The sequence below is a fragment of the Colobus angolensis genome, unplaced genomic scaffold (genome assembly GCF_000951035.1).
Source record: "Colobus angolensis palliatus isolate OR3802 unplaced genomic scaffold, Cang.pa_1.0 Scaffold163, whole genome shotgun sequence".
In the NCBI taxonomy this organism is placed as follows: Eukaryota; Metazoa; Chordata; class Mammalia; order Primates; family Cercopithecidae; genus Colobus; species Colobus angolensis.
In genome coordinates, this window is record NW_012114744.1 from 6,307,620 (window position 1) to 6,327,735 (window position 20,116).

General features: G+C 36.8%; 1 protein-coding gene across 1 annotated transcript in view; it reads left to right on the forward strand.

Annotated features, from left to right (window-relative positions):
- The window catches only part of KCND2 (potassium channel, voltage gated Shal related subfamily D, member 2), a 484,810-nt gene that overhangs the window by 453,219 nt on the left and 11,475 nt on the right, over positions 1-20,116 (forward strand). Inside the window, exon 2 of the mRNA XM_011937384.1 lies at positions 14,499-14,661. Coding sequence (XP_011792774.1) covers positions 14,499-14,661 — 163 coding nt within the window. The remainder of the gene's footprint in view (positions 1-14,498; positions 14,662-20,116) is intronic.

The following is a 20,116-nucleotide window of genomic DNA, read 5'->3' on the forward strand; positions in this document are numbered from 1 at the left end:
TGGATGCCTCAATCCAAGGATAGTACTGAACTCAATATATTCTGTTTCTTTCTGTACATATATATCTATGATAAAGTTTAATTTATCAGTTGGGCACAGTAAAAGATTAATAACAATAATGAATAATGAAATAGGAAAATTGTAACTATGTGTTTTAGCAAACATGGTTTTTCTCCCTTTCATCTTCTGTCCACCTGTTAATGGAAGGCATCCAGTAATGGTGGAGGGGGCAGTGATAGGAAAGAGACAGATGCGCTGAGTCAGAGGTGCCTCTTTTCACTTCCCCCAAAGATGTATTTCCTAAAGTCGAGAAGCATGAAATGTTTGAAGAAATACATTTTACAATATCAATGTTTTGTTGAGTGGTTTCAAACTCTTCTAGAAGAAACAGCACAACACTTAACCTTTCCAAAATGAGTTAATTACACAATGATTGTTCCTTCAAAGTCAGAGTTTGGCCAACTACATATGGCCCACAGGTCAAATGTGGCCCATCTCCTGTTTTTGTACTGCTTACGGGCATAGAAGAGTGTTTGCATATTTAAATGGTTAGGAAATATCATATTTCTTGACATGCAAAATTAGTATAAAAATCAAATTTTAGTGTCCCTCCATAAAGTTTGATTGGATTACAGTGACTCTTGTTCATTTATGGATTATCTAGGCTTGTTTTTGCATTACAAAAGTAAAGTCGAGTAGTTGTGACAGAGGCAGTGCCATTCTGCAAAGCCTAAAATGTTTGCCAGCTTGCTTGCCTTTTATAAAAAGAGTGCTCTAAATGGGCATATTAGGAACAGCTCAGGCACTCGATTCACATTATTTACAACACTTAAAAAAATAATTTAGAAACAATCGAGAGGAGAAAGAGATTCACTTAGGCTTGAAGAGAGTAAGCCATTGGGGCATTCCTCTTTAGGGTGAATAGCAGAGACGTAAATGAGATAATTAACAATTGTTTTCAGGAGGAGTTAGATCCCATAAAGCAGGGAATGTAAACAATAGCTTTGGTTGTCTGGAAAGTAGAACAAAATACATCAAAATATTTAGAAAGCTGAGATAATGAGAGTTCAGTTATTTGTTTATTACTCTAACTTCTTTCCTTCACTGGAAGATCCTTTTGGGGTGGTTCAATTTAGAACCAAGTGTTCAATTTGTGATCAGCACCAAAGTTTCCAACTCACTATAGAAACTAGATACAGTTTTGAGGGAGGAAAGAAGGGAGGGAGAAAGAAGAAAGAAAAATATATTTGAGAGGATTATTTGCTTTTAGCTTTTACCATTTGCTTTAACTTATTTTTCACTTTTATATGTGGAATTTCACGAATTTAAGTGTTCTTATCTAACCAGAAAATTGTATTTGTATTTATAAAACCACTACCAAATGTTTCAGGGAACGCGCTTCTGCTGTTTCAAGTTTTAGCTTTGTTTTCTCATAATGAAAATCAACCACCATTGATCATGTAGCAACTGCTCTCAGAGGTTAGTGAAGTCGTGAAAACCCTAAGAGGCTTTTACAACTACAAATAAATTATTATCATAACCCTTTATTAGTGGTAGAAACATCAAGTTGTCAAACAAATTCTATAAGAGTAGTCTAGCTATTCACGTAATGACAACTGTAATGGAATCACTATGTTCTTTCTTGTGTTTAATTTAAAGCACACATTGTACATTTCCATTTTATTGCCAAAACTCTCATCTGTAATCTTATAATCTCCTTTAAACACAAGAATATTTTTCTTTATTTAAATTTATAACTAACAGCCAGGCTGTGACATGTTTAGCTATAGACTTTCATTAGCATGATAAAAAAAAAACCACCAAAATAAAACAACAAGCAAAACAAAAACTCCTGCAACAAAAAAGACTCATGAGCAATTGAACTTGGAATTGTATTCATTTTTAAAGGCAACTTGGTTTTACATTTATTCACCTGCCCTTAAAATATGGCTTTAATTTATTACTGATGGCATTTTCAGAGATCTGTTGAAGGATTTAACTCTGAAATGGTTTATTCTAATTAAGAGCTTCTTGCCAACACTTAGTCACCATGAGGCTTGGAAGCCCCAGGGACCAGCTTTCATTACACATTGTGCCCATTTCATACAAGTAGAACATTTTACAATAATCAGATCTAATTTACATCTTTATAATGTTCCCTCGTTTAACACTTTTTTTCTCACTCTGTCAAAAGAGATACTTTGGTTCTTTAGTTTGTTCTCCATTTTCAGTGGATGGAAATGCACAGCTTTGACAGAAACTAAAAAGCTCCAAGCCTATCCTAGAAGAAGGTCCATCTTACCCTTAGTTTTTAACATAGTAAGTCTGATGCTCATGACCATTCAAAACACAGAGTGACATGACACAGGAAACTGCTTCCCATCAGTCTCACTACTGTGTTTCCAATCTGGATAAAATGCAATTTTCTGCTTTTGGGAGGGGGCGGGGCTGGAGACAAACAACCGTATAACAGCTCTGCATCTGGTCCATAATGTTTTGGAACCAGGGTGGATCTTTGTAGTGAGCTGTGGTAAGGTGAGCAGAGCATAGCTTTAGGTGAAAAAGCCCTGGGTTCCTGTTTGGTTATGCCTCTTACTAGCGATCCAGATGCCAGCAGGCTGCATCTTCCAAGCTGGCTGGTCATCTGGTTCCCTACCAGTTGTGCCAGTGGAAAGCACTGGCAGGAGATTGGAGAGGGGCTGGGGAAGGAGTCAGTGTATTTCTCCTCTTTCTTTGCATCTTCTAAGGCAGTTGCTCACAGTACTTTGTGGATCTAGTATTTTCTGCATTGAAAGACTGTTTCAATGCAGTCTTTGAAAGAAAGTTCCAGCCTCCATGACACTCTGCCCTAAAACTGAAAAACTTCCTCCTCCCTTTGCCCTGCAGCCTCTTGCTGATGGCGGCTTCCTGCTGTTGCTAATTCCTGGGTTATCTTATGTGATGAGAATTTTCTTCACTTAGTCCATTCTGTTGTAAACACTTGATGTGATTTTTATTTGTCTGCTTAGACCCTGAATATGAGCAATACTATTTTAAAAGTAAGGTACTCTGTTCACAATCCAACCTCATTTCCAGAAAATTAAGTGAAGAGAGGAGCATACAAAGAGATATAAGAAAGTATACATTTAATGTACTTAGAATGTGGGATATATGCTGCATTTTTTAAAAAGTTTTCTAGTATCAACATATTTTCACAAAATTTGTTTCCTCTTTCTCCTTAAAATGAAACCTGACGGAAATAATTTTTATGGAAAGTTCTTTTCAGTTGGTTTATGTTTAAGCAGGTGTACTTTTTGGGTCATCTTTTTGTTTTGTGTTGTTGATTTTTCTTAACTAGATAAAGAATATAACCACAGAGCATATTCATACAGAATTCTGACGAAGTAGAACTATAGAGGTAGAGTTATGGATTTTTTAAGATCCTTTTCATGTATATATTTTTTCTGGATATGCCTTAGTTTGTATAGTTAATAAGAAGAATGACCATTCAATTGGTGCTTTAATCTCCTTAGAAGAGGCAAAATAATCCAAACACAAATCCATAAATTATACTCATTTAATTTTAGGAAATAAATTTGTCTCACATTGGTTGGAATAGAATCTTTCTTCTAAAACATATCTAACGTAAGCCTAAGTTCCCGGATTCTCATCAAAAACAAAGTTTGTTTAAGGATATAGAAACTTTCTAGGTTAAATTGAGCACTAGAATTTTAGTGGAAGTGCCTGGCTGTCTTTGGGAGGTTAAATCACATTTTCTCTTATCTCATCTCCTTTTATATTTAAACAGCTGTGACTATTTACATGAAGCATCATCATATTAAATTATTTATACTTAAAGAACTTTGGAATCTTAGCAGGGAAGAAGTCCCTGGTTACTGACTAAGCAGAGAAGTGCACACATAAAGAAGAAACAAGATGATATGGTTTGGCTATGTCCCCACCCAAATCTCATCTTGAATTGTAGCTCCCACAATTCCCACATGTTGTGGGAGGGACCCAGTAGGAGATAACTGAATCATAGGGTCCGTTTCCTCCATACTGTTCTCATGGTAGTGAATAAGTCTCTAGACAACTGACGATTTTATAAGGGGTTTCCCCTTTCACTTGGCCCTCACTTTCCCTTTGCCAGCTGCCATGTAAGATGTCCCTTTGCTCTTGCTTCGTCTTCCTCCATGATTGTGAGACCTCTCTAGCCAGGTGGAACTGTGAGTCAATTAAACCTCCTTCCTTTATAAATTGTCCAGTCTCAGGTATGTCTTTATTAGCAGCGTGAAAACAGACTAATACACAAGGTGTAAGAAATGGCCCTATGGTGGTAAACTCCAAACTAGTCCTGTGCTTCCAACACAGGACAGGAGGAGCCCAGGCCCTACCTGGAGTGGTCAGTTGAGTGAGAACACCAGGACTTTCATAGAACAGCCATTAGATCATGACAAGTATTGGGGAACAGGAATAATATGGGTATGGCCAGACCCACCAGGAGGGACACAACTTGTACTCACAGTACCATCATCTCAGTTGGACACTGCTGCTGCCAAAAAGGAGCCTAATTCTCTGCCCCAATAAAGAGGTCAAGTCTTATCTCCCAGGTATTTAGAATTTTGTGCATTCTTTTCTGTAACACTTAAGGAGTAGATAACAGGTGGCAAAATTATCAGGCCATCTTGGGCAGAATTAGAAATAAGGTATGTATTAGGTCATTACTGGATAATCCATAATAATTTTAAAAGCACAGTCAAAAATAAAATAGGTAAATACAACTTAAAAATGCCATGAGACCTCTAATAGCTAATGGATTTTAGGCTGTGTAAACTCAGATGGGGAAAAAAATCAAATTAAATAGCTGCACTTCTTGCTTTAAGGCTGCCTAACTGACATTCTCAAGACTGGAACTACAGGCATACACCTGGGGACCAGCTTCTCCATCTTCCCCTGGCACAGGCACTTAGGAGTCTTTGAATAGGTTGTAAGCAATGCACAGTTTCAGGGGTGTCAGCAAGTGAGAGTGGTGGCTGGTTATAAGAAAACAGGCTTATCAACAGCCCTGTCAAAGTGGTGATTTGTCTCTGAGCAAGGAATTTGGCTCCTTGGGTGACAGCCTGCAGGGCAGCAGCAGTGACTGGAACCATGCACCATGGGGAGTTTCATCCAACAGAGTTACCTTTCAAAGGCCAGGAAGAGATGGAAGCAACAGCCGCAGGTAACTGAAGAAAGTCCCTGGAGTGAAAGCAGCCCTGAGAGTGTTGAAGATGAAACCTCTTGGGATGGAAAACCTGTCAACAACCACTACACTCCAGTCTGGGCAACATAGTGAGACCTCATCTCTTTAAAAAATTAAAATTAAAATCAACAAATTCTTGCCAGATTTATAGATTCATGTTTGTTAAGTATGTGACCATGGCAAACAGGTAGAAAACTGGAAAAGTTGCAGGTCTCACCACTTCTATTTTCATTTTAAATCATCTAGGTTAAAAATGGATTTCTCTGAGTATAAAAAGCAGGAAGCATAAACAGTGTAGAACCAGGTTATGCTGGGCATTTTGTCTAAGTATTGGAGAGAAATTTGGAAAAATTGAGGTGGTGACATGGTGCTGGACCTGGGGACAAATAACAAATCTGGTTCAGAAAAAAAGAGGAGGAGACCTGTATCTCCCCTCACTCCCTGCCATATATATTGTTTACCATCAGACCTTTCCCTGAAGGATTTATTTAAGCAATAAATATTTATTGACTTCCAATTATTTGCTCAGCACTGGATAAGGTCTGTGCTAGACCTGGGTTTAAAACAATGACATGATCCTTGACCTCAGCGAATTCATGATCTAGCAAGAGAAGATCAGCCTGTAAAAATCTAATTCTGCTCTCTCAGTTGCAAGTAGCATTGAAGGCATAGCAAAGGGAGAGTGGATAATCTTATTGGATAGAGATAAAATTGTCAGGAAGTTTTTAAATAAGAATTGACATTTGAGCTTCATCAATGTAAATTGGAAATTACCCAAAGGATTTATGCAGTAGGAGTGCCAAGAGGAAAATTCTGGAAAGAACAGTATTACAAGACATACAGAAATGGAAAGACATAGTACATTCCAGTAATAGAAAGTTATTTGTTCCAGTGAGAATGTGGGGTGTATGTGGGTGAGCAGTGGAGGATGAGGTGGCCAAGTCATAAAGAGCTGTGGTTATCATGCTAAGGAGCTTGGCTTTTTCCTGCAGGTGATGGAGAGACACTGAAGACTTTTATGCAGGAGAATGACATGACCAGACTCACAGATATGTGAGAGTGAAAGGATAGCTCCAGGCAACAAAGAGTAGGAACTCAAAGCAGAGGAAAATATTTCCGGTGCCTCCACAGCTGGGAAAGCCAGTCCCTAGTGGGTTTTTTGTTTGTTTTTAATGTGTACCTCTCAGTAATCAGTTGTACATCTATTTTCATAACTTCTTTAAAAATCATAATTTTAGAAAATGAAGAATAAAGTGTTAAAAACATGGCTCTGAAAAGCATACTTTGAAAATAAAATATTCTGTAAAGGAGACTATATAGTCTTTTACTCGTGGCATTCATTTAGGTAAAAAACACTTCATTAGGATGTTAGGTCAAAATCACATGTTCCATTTATAACCTTTAAAGCCTTCCCATAATCATATAATAGGCTAAAAGCAAGAGGAAAAAAATAGGAAACAGGAAAGAATTTGTTTTTTTAAAAAAAGCACAGCTAAAGAACGCAGTCAGTAAGCCCTGCTGAAATCTCACGTTAAGGGTTTAATGTATAAATGTTGAGAATGTTGAGTAGATGTGCTAAAATCATCTTAATTCTTTCCTTGATTTTTTCTTTTCTATACACAAAACTTAATCCTTTAATTTCACGTAATTTTCACACTAAGGGTCCTAGTTAAGGGTTTCTTATTTAAAATTGTGCCTTAGCGATATCTAGCATTACAGAAAATTACTTATCTTTGTAAAAGAAACACAAAATGCTGTCAGAATTATTTTTGCATCTCTTTGGAAATAACTTGAAAATAGATAATGTATGAAATTTGTGGGGTACGGGTCAACTATTTCCAGAGGAATAAGATGCCCAAAATATATCCTAAATATTGCATGTGTGCAGGCAAAGATAAGGAATCGGTACAGGCAATTTACTGGAAATACTTTTCTCGCTCTCAGCTTGTGAAAACCAGCAAAGACCTGGTTTGTTTCCCAACTTTCATTTAGGTTTTTATGCCCCCTAGTGGGTATTCGGTATTTCTGCAATTATAAAATAATGCTGATATTTTTCAGCAATTCCTTCGTGCATTGTGAGTTCAGACTCTTTATGTTGACAATATTTAACATTGATATTCCCATAAGTATCTTAAGTATTCAAATTAAGAGTTTTAAACATTATTTGGGCTGTAACACTTTGGATAATTTAATAATAGCTGTGAAAACACTTTTCATGAAAACTCATATGAAAACATATAGTATCATGGAGTTCCCTGACTCCCTTGAATTTATCCACGCATTCCTTTAAAGTGCATAGACTCCAAGGTAAAAATCTCTAATTAGGGTGTGGAATCCTCTAGTTTCCGCTTTCATTTAGTGGGCGCTAATTAAGATTATTAACGCTCTGAATAGTGGAAAGAGATTGTTTTAAATACACTGTTAAAAGAACAGTAGCTCATAATTTGGCTGAAACAAGAAATAACACGGAGTACTTTAAACAACTATATTACGTTAGGTGATCCAAAAAAAAAAAAAAAAATGTTCTTGGGCTTTCCTGCAGAGGTGAGATCGTATAGGAATTGATCCTCCAGGCAAGAGAGGTGGAGACAAAATCAAGGCAACTTTTTAGGCAAATATCGATTTTAAAATGTCAAAGAGAAATCTGCCTATTGTGAAGTAATACCAGAGTCCCTCTGGCAAACAAGTTCAATACCACAAGCAGGTGTTATGTAACAACACTCAAAAAAAAGGTCATTTGCTATTTGCAAACATTACAGCTACTATAAAAATCATCCATCAAACTGTGATCCTTCTAGAATATCAAGCTGATGGCAGAAAATCCATGAATAACATAGATACTCACCCTAAGGGGTAGAATTACTAGTTACAAAGTGATCCAGCTTCCAGGTCGGAATAAATTGTTTCTTAGACCTCTCAGACTAACACTCTGGTCAAAGAGAAAAATTCAAGGGATACATCAATAATTTAAATGCACATAGATGTACACACATAATCAACTAACGGCTTTCACCGGGACATTATATACATGACTTAGTTTCATCTAACTTTTTAAAGGATACTTGCTTTTCCAATACTTACACTCCAAATACTGATTCATGTCCCATATGAGTTTATGTTAATTATTGTAGTAGTTGAAATGCAGCGTTTTTTGAACCAGCAACTGCCCTACACAATGTACAGAATGCTCCTGAACTTCTGGGCACCTGCACAGGATCTGTTCATTCGTTCTATTCCTTATACCTAGTAATTTACAATTTTTCCTTGTAAAAAATGAAAAAGAGAATGTGAGAGATTGAGTTACAGTCAGCATCAAGGTTTATTTTAAAATCAGCATTTTCTTCCTATTGTACAAGGATATCTTCTATCTTCATGATTATTTATCAATTACATGACTTTTGTTTTCTCTTTTAGTATGTGTGGGACATAATTTCAGGGGTGGAAAGTCGTGCATTGGCTGTGGAGATTTGCCTTATATAACATTTGTACTCTATCAAATGAACATACAATTATACCCATCAAATAAAAAGAGAAAAAAATACAAACTATGTGAATAGGACTAGGAAGCTAACAGTACTGTTTGAAGATGGTGTAAGAAAATTCAGGGAAAATAGTTCTCCATTTGAGATATAAAGACAGCCACACTTTGGTCATGCAACTTCTGAAGAAATACTAAACAGGGGAAAATGTGGTAAGATATCAATGAAATTTGGTTTATAATGAATTATGTTTTAAAATTATGTACATTTTCAGTCTATCAATATTACTTGATAAATAGGAAGATGGATAGATGGATGAATGGATGCATTGTCTGCCTGAATTAATCAGTTTTCACCAGATTTAGCATTAAGTAGAGTGCATGCCAGAATTCAAGAACTTTGCATGAAACTTTTCGATAATATTTGAGACTGAAATATTTAATAGCCAAAAATTAAATCTCTTCTGAGGAATTGGTCTTCCATCCAAAATAATCTTCAATATTTGGCAAAATATAAAATTTTAGCCAGTATTTTGGGGAAGTATGCAAATTTAGAATTAACATTTTTATGCAAAGGGCACTTCCATATTGTACCTTTTTAACTGATATAAGGAGGAAAGGGAGTGGTAAACATGAGGTCTGGCAGATGTCCAGGGTGAAAAAGGAGCAGAAGGAAACTGGTGGCTCTACTGACATAGTAAATATAGGAGACAGAAGGAAAACTTAGAAGCGGGGGAAGAGTAGAAAGAGTATGGAGGGCCAGGCACGGTGGCTCACACTTGTAACCCCAGCACTTTGGGAGGCCGATCTTTGGATCACAGATCACAAAGTCAGGAGATCGAAACCATCCTGACTAACACGGTGAAACCCTGTCTCTACTAAAAATACAAGAATTAGCTGGGTGTGGTGGCGTGTGCCTATAATCCCAGCTACTCGGGAGGCTGAGGCACGAGAATTGCTTGAACCCAGGAGGCAGAGGTTGCAGTGGCAACAGAGTGAGACTCCATCTCAAAAAAAAAAAAAAAAAAAAAAAAAAAAAAAAAAAAAAAAAAAAAAAAAAAAAAAAGAAGAAGAAGAAGAAGAAAAGAAAGAGTAGTATGGAGAAAAGTTTCCTTTTAATTAACAAAGTTCAAGTTGCTGTATTATCTAAAATATTTGATAGTTATTCTCTCATGGTATATTCTCTTGTTTCCTTCTAACTGTTTTGTTTTTTTAAAAATTTTGAGATGGAGTCTCGCTCTTGTTACCCAGGCTGGTGTGCAATGGTGCAATCTTGGCTCACTGCACCCTCTGCCTCCTGGGTTGAAGCAATTCTCCTGCCTCAGCCTCACAAATAGCTAGGATTACAGATATGTGCCACCACGCCTGGCTAACTCTGTATTTGTAGTAGAGACGGGGGTTCTCCATGTTGGTCAGGCTGGTCTTGAACTCCTGACCTCAGATGATCCACCAGTCTCTGCCTCCCAAAGTGCTGGGATTATAGCTGTGAGCCATCGCACCCAGCCTCCTTCTTACTTTTTTGTGAATTCATTCTTTATCTTATTAGACTTTAGGGGCTCCTCATAGTCTTTTAATCAATCTTATTAAATACAGAAAAAAAATATATGAATATAAACCCTACATATATGTCATGTTTCGGTGTAACTTTTTTTGGGAAATGAATTTTCAAAGACTGAATACATAATATAAAATTCAGAAAAACAGAAAGAATGAAATAAATAATCCTACTGGGCTTAGCATAAATTTACAAATAAGGAGTCAGGAAAAATGAGATGTATTTTTTTATATTGAATATAAGTAATAAAGTACCAACAGGAAACCAAGTTGCCTAGGATATAAATAATCATTAAAAGGTGGCAGTATTTTAGAAACACTTAAGCTTTCAATGATCATTTCACCACGGTAAGTGTCACTTCGCAATATAAGCTTTCTATTCTAAGCCTTTCCTCCACGGAATTTCAGAGAGATGTAATTCCTGAGGTGTATAATGCGTTCTTGCTTCTTGCTATGAGTTTGAATACTAGTTAGAAGATATTTTATTAAACAAAGAAAAGCAGCTGGTTTTGCCAATGAGATATATCCCATCCCTAGCAGATTCTATGCTCAAATACAAGCTTGCAGATAAACATTACCCATTTTCATTTCTCCAGGTCACTCCTAAATGAGAAGAGAGACAAAATGAGTAATGTAAAAACAGACATGAATCATACTATATTTTTTGCTCTTCTCCGACATATTCAAATAGTGAGATATGCTTAAAATATTACAAATATCAACAGCAGTCAACTTTAAACTGGTAAAAGGGAGCAGGGAGAAGGATAGAAGGAGTAATGTAAATTGTACCAAGAGTATGAGGAAACAGGCAGCTGGTGTTCCATGGGAACCAGCCAAGGGCTCAGGCTGTCCTTACATGAGAATTTGCAGGACAGCCTGGACTGTCTTAGCACCCCTGCCTGTTCTACTTCCTTATACTCTCTTACCATCTCCTCTGCTTTATCTTACAACAGCAGAGCCTTGGAGACCATCCTAACTGGCTATAATGTGAGGAAACTCTGTGTCTCTACCCAACAGTGTAAACGTGAGAGAAGATGTACCCATTGGTGAACACTTTGTGCCCCCTTCCTCTTCTCACCATAATCATTGCAGTCCTGCTTAGTCCTTGCAAATACTCAACTGTGCTTTCTCAGTTGTGAAGGAATGTTGGATTATAAAACAAAGATGGTAGAGCTAAAAAATAAGTATTTTATTTTATGTTGATTACCAAAGCTTTATGACACGAAGCTTCTCTTATGTATCTGAAACCTCTTTTCCCTTATGGATCCTTCTAGACAATGAATTTGCTGCCTTTCAACAAACTGGTGTATCTCCCTACTTTTCGTAATTTTCTCTAATAATTACAACTATTCTGAGCTTGCCTATCCTATGACATAGTGAACCAAGAATACAAAAATTAAATAATAAATAATGACTTTTAAAAATCTTTCAAGGGCAGGAGAAAGTATATGATGGATTCACTTAGCTATTTTATATATTGATATTTTAAAAGGCTTACTTCAATTACATGGACTCAGTACCTGTCTTCTTTAGCCATAATAAATAATTGAGTTTTTATTAAAAATCAAATCTCTTTTTTAAAAGCCGTGTGTGTGTGTGTGTGTGTCTGTGTGTGTGCCTTCTCTGGGGCCTACTGCATAATCAATGCGAAGGGGAAAAACATTGTGTATCAAATATGGCTGGACATTCAATGGGAACTGTGACAGACACATAATTTGTCTCATATGTACACAGCATTGTATAAAAAGGAGTTGACCTTCCAATCCCACTGACATATCTCTATAGCAAGAATTTCCCCAAGACTTTTAAAAATCATCTTCTAAATTCCTTTAGTTTTCACTGTTTCTTCACTAACATAACCTTTAGATTATAATTTAGCTTCCCAGATAGAAGGAGATCATGTTTTACATGAACACAGCATTCTGGTTCTTAGGTTATTATTTTTGTACTATAAATTAATACTGTCATTCTGGTGCCAAAGCCTTGTGGGAACTTTAGCTATGTTAAATTAGCTCAACTACTGATCACCCACAAACACCAGCAGGAATCAGTATCTGAGTCTTCAACGCAAGGGACCAGAGCTCAGAATAGGGTCACTAAATGTGGCACTAGATAGTATCACCTTCTGTCTCTCTCAAGTTTTTCTTCAGCCGATTCCTCTCCATCTCCATATTGACACACATATGTTTTCCCACAAAACAGTGTTAGAGTGACTATTGCCTAGGCTACCTCTCAAGATACAATATAACCACAAGTCCTCCTAAACTCCCTTGAGTATGGATTCTAGTATGTGAGTTCCTTTGAGCCCTGTCTCTCAGGATTACACTCTCTGAGCATTGAGCTCTCCAAAGCCCCAGAATGAGCATGGAATAGTTGGAGCTCAGACACAGCTGGGTAACTTCTGCAACAATAAGATGGAAAGAACTCCTCCTTGTCTCCTGCCCCAGGAGTGCACTCTTAGACAGTCTCCATCAGTAAAGAAGAGAAAATGTATTCATTCAAGTAGGAGCTGGCCTTATGCTCATGAGACACAAAGTGGAACAGCTCCTGCTTTAGCAAGTTTACATTCTAATGTCAGTAGGGTGGATGAGGAGTGAAAAAATAGATCAATAAATAAGAAAATGTTACTTGTTAATAAGTACTCTGAAGATAATCAAATGAGGAAATATTATAGAGAATGATTAGGGAAGACAATAAGACTATTGTGAGTTAGGTGGCCAGAAAATCACTTGGATGGAGACATTTAAATGGCACCCTGAATAATCACCATCTGGGGGCTGCACACGAAACAGAAGGCCAGATGGCCAGTGTGGCCAGATGCCAGTGAGCTTGGTGAAAGGTGGTGTAAAATATAGGCAGGAACTAAATGAGGTAGGCCCTTGGAGGCAAAACTAAGGAGTTTGGATTTATTTCAGTTTCAAGTCCATTTCAGGGTTTAAACAACATGGCAGTAGTCTAATCTCCATTTTTAAAACCAAAATTCTGGCTGCTATGTTGGTATGAATTGTAAAGTGGTAAATGTAGAAAGGAGAGTCAGGTAAGAAGCTATATCTATGGCTCTGGCAAGAAATGACCATGGTTTGGTTTATTGTCATAGAGAGGCTTGAATGGGATACAATTTGGTTTGCCCACAGACAAGAAGACCAGCTAAGAGATGAAATGTTGATACTGGCAATTAAGGCGATGGCTCTTCCAGTTTTAGTATGAACAACTGCATGGTGGTGGTTCTGTTTAATTATAGGTGGCAGACTTGTGGGAGGAAAAGATTTGAGAGAGGTAGAGGAAGCTAGGTAAATAAGAGTTCCATTTTGTCTGATTTAAATTTTAATGGGTTCTTAGGCATCCAGGGGTAGAAATAATCAGACCAGACCACTCAAGATATGAATCTGGTTTTCAGGAGAGACATCATGGCTGTCAATATAAGTCAGAGTGTCAGCTGCATGGAGATAGTTTTAAGGTATGAGATCGGACAAAGTCACATACGAAGTGGGTTTATATGGAGAAGATAAGAGGACTGAAGACTGAGACCTAAAGTACTCTAAGGTTTAGAAATCAGATAAGGGGAAAAGAGGCAGAAAAAAAGATGGAGAAGTGATAGCCAATGAGGTAGATGGGAGAATAAGAATATTTGCTAATACTAAAGCCAAGAATGAAAGGAGTCTTTCAAGGAGAGAATAGTCAACTAATAAGCTACAAATGAGAGATTGAGTTAGATTTTTATGGAGAAACAGCCATTAGATTTCACAAGTGAGGGTTAATGGGGGCCTTGAAAAGTTTATTTTTTAAATGATGACATCTGGTGAAAGGAATGTGATGTGCTACTTTTTCTACTTAAATTTCATAACCAATTGAATGTTGAAAAAAAACTAAGTGGAAAATTGTGTTATCCAGACTATAAATTTCAGCATAGAATTATTGAGTATTAAATAAATGTAAAGAACTATGTCACAGCGTATAAAGGAAAAATTGAACAGCTATCGTTACATCATCTGACTTAACCTGTTTTCCAATCAAAAAGATTCCTTAATTAGAATCATTTTCTACAAGGTTGAAAGGTAATTTTTGTATTCAGATATTTATAATTTCTGACATTAACATCTGAAGCCATGTATATTGTAGTCACAAAGTAGAAATAGACATGTCTAAAAAATCATTTGACTTAAAGCAAAAAATTCTTAGTTTCAGGTAGAAATGTCTTTCTGTGACTTAAAACAATATACGTTTTTTTTTTTTCCTTTAACCCAGGTATGGTGACATGGTGCCAAAAACCATAGCAGGGAAGATTTTTGGTTCTATCTGTTCGCTGAGTGGGGTCTTGGTCATTGCTCTACCCGTTCCGGTGATTGTATCCAACTTCAGTCGTATCTACCACCAGAATCAACGAGCAGACAAACGAAGGGCACAGAAGGTGCGTATTCAGCTCTATGCAACCATAGTTTAGCACTTCCCACTTTTTATAATGAGCTTTAATAGTTCTTAACGGTTATTCAGTGCTCTGGATTGGTCAGTATGTGCATCAATCAGGACCGAGTAGGTTATTCTACACTAAAAAGAAGCCTAACATCTCAGTGGCTTAAAACAATAAGCAATATTTCTGAATCATGCTACAAGTCCATTACTTGTCCAGAGAATAGAGAGTCCATCTTGACAGTGTACTTCTGCAGTCTCCAGGAGGAGTAAAGGGCACGATGAATCACACACTGCTTCCTAATGCCCCTCCTGGAAGTAGTTTGAGTCACTTTCTTGTCTATTGCATTAACCAAAGCAAATCACACAGCAGTGTCTAATTTCGAAGTGGGCAGGAAAATACAATTCTACTATGGGACCAGAAGCAGAAAATAAGAAATATTTTATGAACAGCACTAATGACAGTAGCAAAATCAGAAACAGATTCTTGGCAAATTTTATTAAAATCAGATTTCTAGATCTGATTCACTGAGTCTGTATCTATCAAGGGTCAAGCTGGTTCCAGTAGATGAGGGTTATTAAAGGGCACCAAAACGTGTCTCAGATATTTTACATAGTTGACACAGGAAGTAATCTGATCATCTGGGGCTGAGTTTTATTCTCGTCCTAGCAGCTTCCCGTTTGTTTGAACTTCATGCCAAGTAATTAATCCCTCAAGAATAAGCATAGTGTACACTCAACTATAAAATGGGGAAAATAATAAATAATAAGATTAAGATTATATACAAGTATATGTAAATTTATATAACCACATCATATTATAAATATTTAATGTTTACTTGTGGTTTATATGTGCCAGACATTAGCCTAATGTTTTCCACAAAAGAATTCATATGTTAAAAGACAAACCTTAGCCAAATTAAATTGAAAACTTTAACTGGGCAAAGAACTATTCATGAATTGGGCAGCCTTTCAAGCCAGAGTAAGCACAGAAACTCCAGCACAGCCACACGGTAGAAGAAGATTTACAGGCAGTAAAAGGAAAGTGACATACAGAAAACAAAAGTGAGGTACAGAAACAGTTGTAAAGCTTATAGCTCAGCGTTTGCCTTATTTGAACACCATTGGAACAGTTGGCCCCCTTTGATTGGCCAAAACTCAGTGGTTGACACAAGAGTGGGTTGCAGTCTGTTTACTCCTCCATTTAAGGTACAGTTCACTATGCATAGAGAAACCTTTAGGCTAAATTTAAAATACGTAAGGAGGCAACTTTAGGCTAAACTTGAGTCAACACATACAACCTTCATGAAAACTCTAGCAGTTAGTTACCATTATTATCCTCATTTTATAGATGGGAATTCTCCAGTATTCCCAAATGAAGCAATTGTAAGGTCACCACAGTCGTGACACTGCCCATACAGTCCAGTCCCTCCACTGGGTACAATTGCGCATTGTCTAAAGTAACAGGATCCTACTAAAAGTTTAACTTTCAACCACCCATCTATCTCCATTCTAGACATTTCTTCTTTAGTGTAAGAGCCAACTATATGAAAACTATAGGAAGCACAAATCTAAATTTCTGATAAACCAATTTCCCAAACACCTGTATTTCTTCAGAGTTTGTCATCTGCAACAAAGAAATAATAAAGAAAACCTTAGAGTATTTTAGAAGCCTTTTGGTCTATTAAACATTAAATACTAAAATACATTTAGAAATCAAAAGTAAGTAATGTGACATTCTAAAAGTACACTAATTGAAAAGTATATTTTGTGAATGCTTTTAGGAATCTTTAAAATATTTGCTATATTTTTAGTTTCTGCCATAATGCAATGAATTTTACAGAGTTTTACTATTAGAAAAATTGGATTAATAAAGTCAAATATAATAACCAAGTATAATATGTCTAGTATGTAGACTGTGACCAATAAACTGAACATAATCTTCTAAGAAAGAACAGTGAATATGAACTAAATAAGTTACCAAGGGATGTTTCCTATTTTCCTTCCCAAGAGATTAGGGGGGAAAAAAAGCAGAACAAATGCCCATTAGGCTAAGACAGTTTAAATTTATCTGGGACTGGGCTATGTGCCAAATATTAAAGTTATGCAAAAATAACCAGCTAATTCAGTCAAGTAAACATTCAATTCAGTAAAAACATCAGTCCAACTAATAAAAGTATTGTTACAAAATGTTTTTTTTGACCATATTTTTGTTGTTTAATTCAATTGCCATGCCAAGACCAAGCAAAAGCATGAAATAGACACAGTATTAATTTAAGAACATTCCCATCATCACTATCAGAAATGCTTTCCTTCTTCTAGGTTCTTCCATTTGCAATACCCTTCATGCTTTTGCTACCCACTCCTGCTGTTTACAGTGAATACATCGTTTACCCCATTTCTATCAATCATTGATAAAGTCTTAACTAAATCTCAGCCCTTTTTCTGCTTAGCCCTGCCATCTCCAGGATTAACCAAGTTCTGGACCTAGGAATATTGCACTGTCTGCCACTGACTTCTTTCCTCTCTTTTTGTTGTTGTTGGGTACTCAGTTTGTCTCATTTCTAGCACATACTGACATGCTGGTGGATATAGGCCTAAACCGTGACACCTCTCCTCCACTCCCACCCTTGGTAATTGTATTTTAATAGATTTATTGATTCCTTAGTTATTCTATAAATATTTACTGAGTAGAATGTATTAGCCAAAATAAAGCTAGATTAATGCAATGACGAGTGGAAGGTTGATATTTTGAAGCAGCTCTTTTAAAATATGGATCACATCACCTAATCATCTGCATACTCACAGGCTAACCTGTGAGTAATTATCACATAATAATCATAGTAGTAATTATAGTTATAATTTAATAATACAAATTGCAACAACAAAACCTCTCACTAGTTTCTAGAATGTCCCAAGTGTTTTATATCTGTTTTTGTAACATTCACAATCAACTTGCAAAGGAAGTATACTATTTCCGTTTTACAGATAACTTTCTCATGCTCACAAACCTAGTGATTAAAGTCCAAGGCAAAACAATTCTAGTATTATTTGAACTATTAATATTTTAAGATATTCCTATAGATAATTCTAAATGCAGTGAGAAGTTTAGAATCAATGAGCCAATGTATGGTGTAATATTTTTAATTTTCACATTAAAATTTTCACATTGACTAGAAAGGTACTACCCATATGTAATCTGCCATTTATCATACCCTGCTAGGGTGGTTTACAAAGTTTAGAATCATCTGAAAAAGAAAAAAAAAAAACAGATTGTTGAGCCCTACTCCCAAAGCATCAGATTCTGTAGTTTTGGGTTAGAACCTGAACATTTGCTAATAAAATCCCAGGTGATGCTGATATTGCCGTTTGGGAGACCACATTTTGAGAACCACTGCCTAGTACATTCAGCAATGTCCAAATGAAAGATTTTTTTTTAAGTAGAATAATGAAAAAGCAAGAAATAACTACTTGCTAGAACCTGAGAGTAATCTCTTAGGCTATCTACTATTAAAAACAAAATTACGCAGCTTCTAATTCCACCCAAGAATTTGGTCGCGGATGCCTTCCTATATTCTCTTTCAGTTCTCACCCCTTCCAACATGGAATCCTCTTGCAGATCTCTCATTGCTTAGCCTCTTCCACTGACCCAAATCCCAGCCTTTTTCTACTTAGCCCTGCCATCTCCAGGATTAACCAAGTTCTGGACCTAGGAATATTGCACTGTCTGCCACTGACTTCTTTCCTCTCTTTTTATTGTTGTTTGGTACTAACTTGTCTCATTTCTAGCACAGTTATTTTTTCTTAGCAAGTAAAAAGATTCCAATAAATGTCTTAAACTTCTAAAAGATGATAAAGTTTAATATGCTACCTCCACCTGAGGCATTTTACTAAGCCTTAAATGAAAGAAACAACCGTAAGCAGAATTTCCAGAATGCATGTTACAGGGAGTGTGGGGGCAAGTATTTGAGGAATAAGGAATTACCAAAGGGAAACACCTTCTTTTTTTGTTTGTTTGTTTGTTTGTTTTTGAGACGGAGTCTCGCTCTGTCGCCCAGGCTGGAGTGCAGTGGCCGGATCTCAGCTCACTGCAAGCTCCGCCTCCCGGGTTTACGCCATTCTCCTGCCTCAGCCTCCCGAGTAGCTGGGACTACAGGCGCCCGCCACCTCGCCCGGCTAGTTTTTTGTATTTTTTTAGTAGAGACGGGGTTTCACCGTGTTAGCCAGGATGGTCTCGATCTCCTGACCTCGTGATCTGCCCGCCTCGGCCTCCCGAAGTGCTGGGATTACAGGCTTGAGCCACCGCGCCCGGCCGAGAAACACCTTCTTTACCTCACTTTTAAGGCTGCCTAGGATACCTTTATTTTTCAAAATATTTTGCGATTTAGTAACAAGATGGCCCAATAACTTCTTTTAATCTACCTCATACCTCATCTAGAAATGACTGACCATTTAAGGAAATCAGTGTCTCGGCCGTGTTTGGCTCATAGATCCTTCTCAGATTGACTTCCACCATCCGTTCCACATATACACTGTAAAGTTTATGTCACTTGGCGTAATTAAAAAGCAATCTACTTGATAAAACTCATTGTGTTCCACTGCATTCTAACCTGTGAGTACTTCACAATACAAGATTTCTATGTCAAATTCGTTTGAGGAAACTTGTAGACTATATATCCCTGTTCTCCTCACAGTGATCATCCACAATGTCATATGGTGTGAGGAACGCAAGAGCAAAGAAACCTGTTTAACACCTCAGCATTTCCCAGCCTTTTCTTGACCACAGAACCAGTCCTTTGCCTCATCGGTTTGATTTAGATTTTACTTTCGACACTTACGAATTCCTTGGAACCAACTTTGAGAAATCCTGCTAAGATTAGATGATTAGACAAAAACTGCAGCTATGAAGAATCAGGATGCATAGGAAGAATATGTTTATGAGACAGACAACTTTTCTCCAAACACTATCACCATTTAAGGCAAATAAATTATTTGAAAATAACTATAATGCTTTTTTTACACTGAAAATGTAAACCTTGCTTTAATTAAAATTTAAGAAGTCTCCTACTTTTCATACAGCTAAGATAAAGTACTTACTGAAACTTTTCTCTAACTTCCAATATTATTTGTTGATACTTTGCCATGCCAGAAGTTGTATGTCCTAAAAGGGTCAGGGGTAAGAGACTGAAAGGAATACGTTTCTTTTTACCAGCAGATGGCTTTCTTTTAACCTCCCAATTACATAATCGGCGCTGCCAAGACTGTCATACTGAGAGGGTCAGAAGTAAAATGATTTTCTAAAATATCTTTGTGAAATAATTTCCCTCAATTACCTGCTGGAACCAAAGAGATAATCACGAGTCATAAAGGCTAGTATTCAACAGGCATTTATTGTGGTGCTCCACAAGACCAATTAAACCAATTAACTCCTATGGAATTGTAGTCGGGTCAAAGAA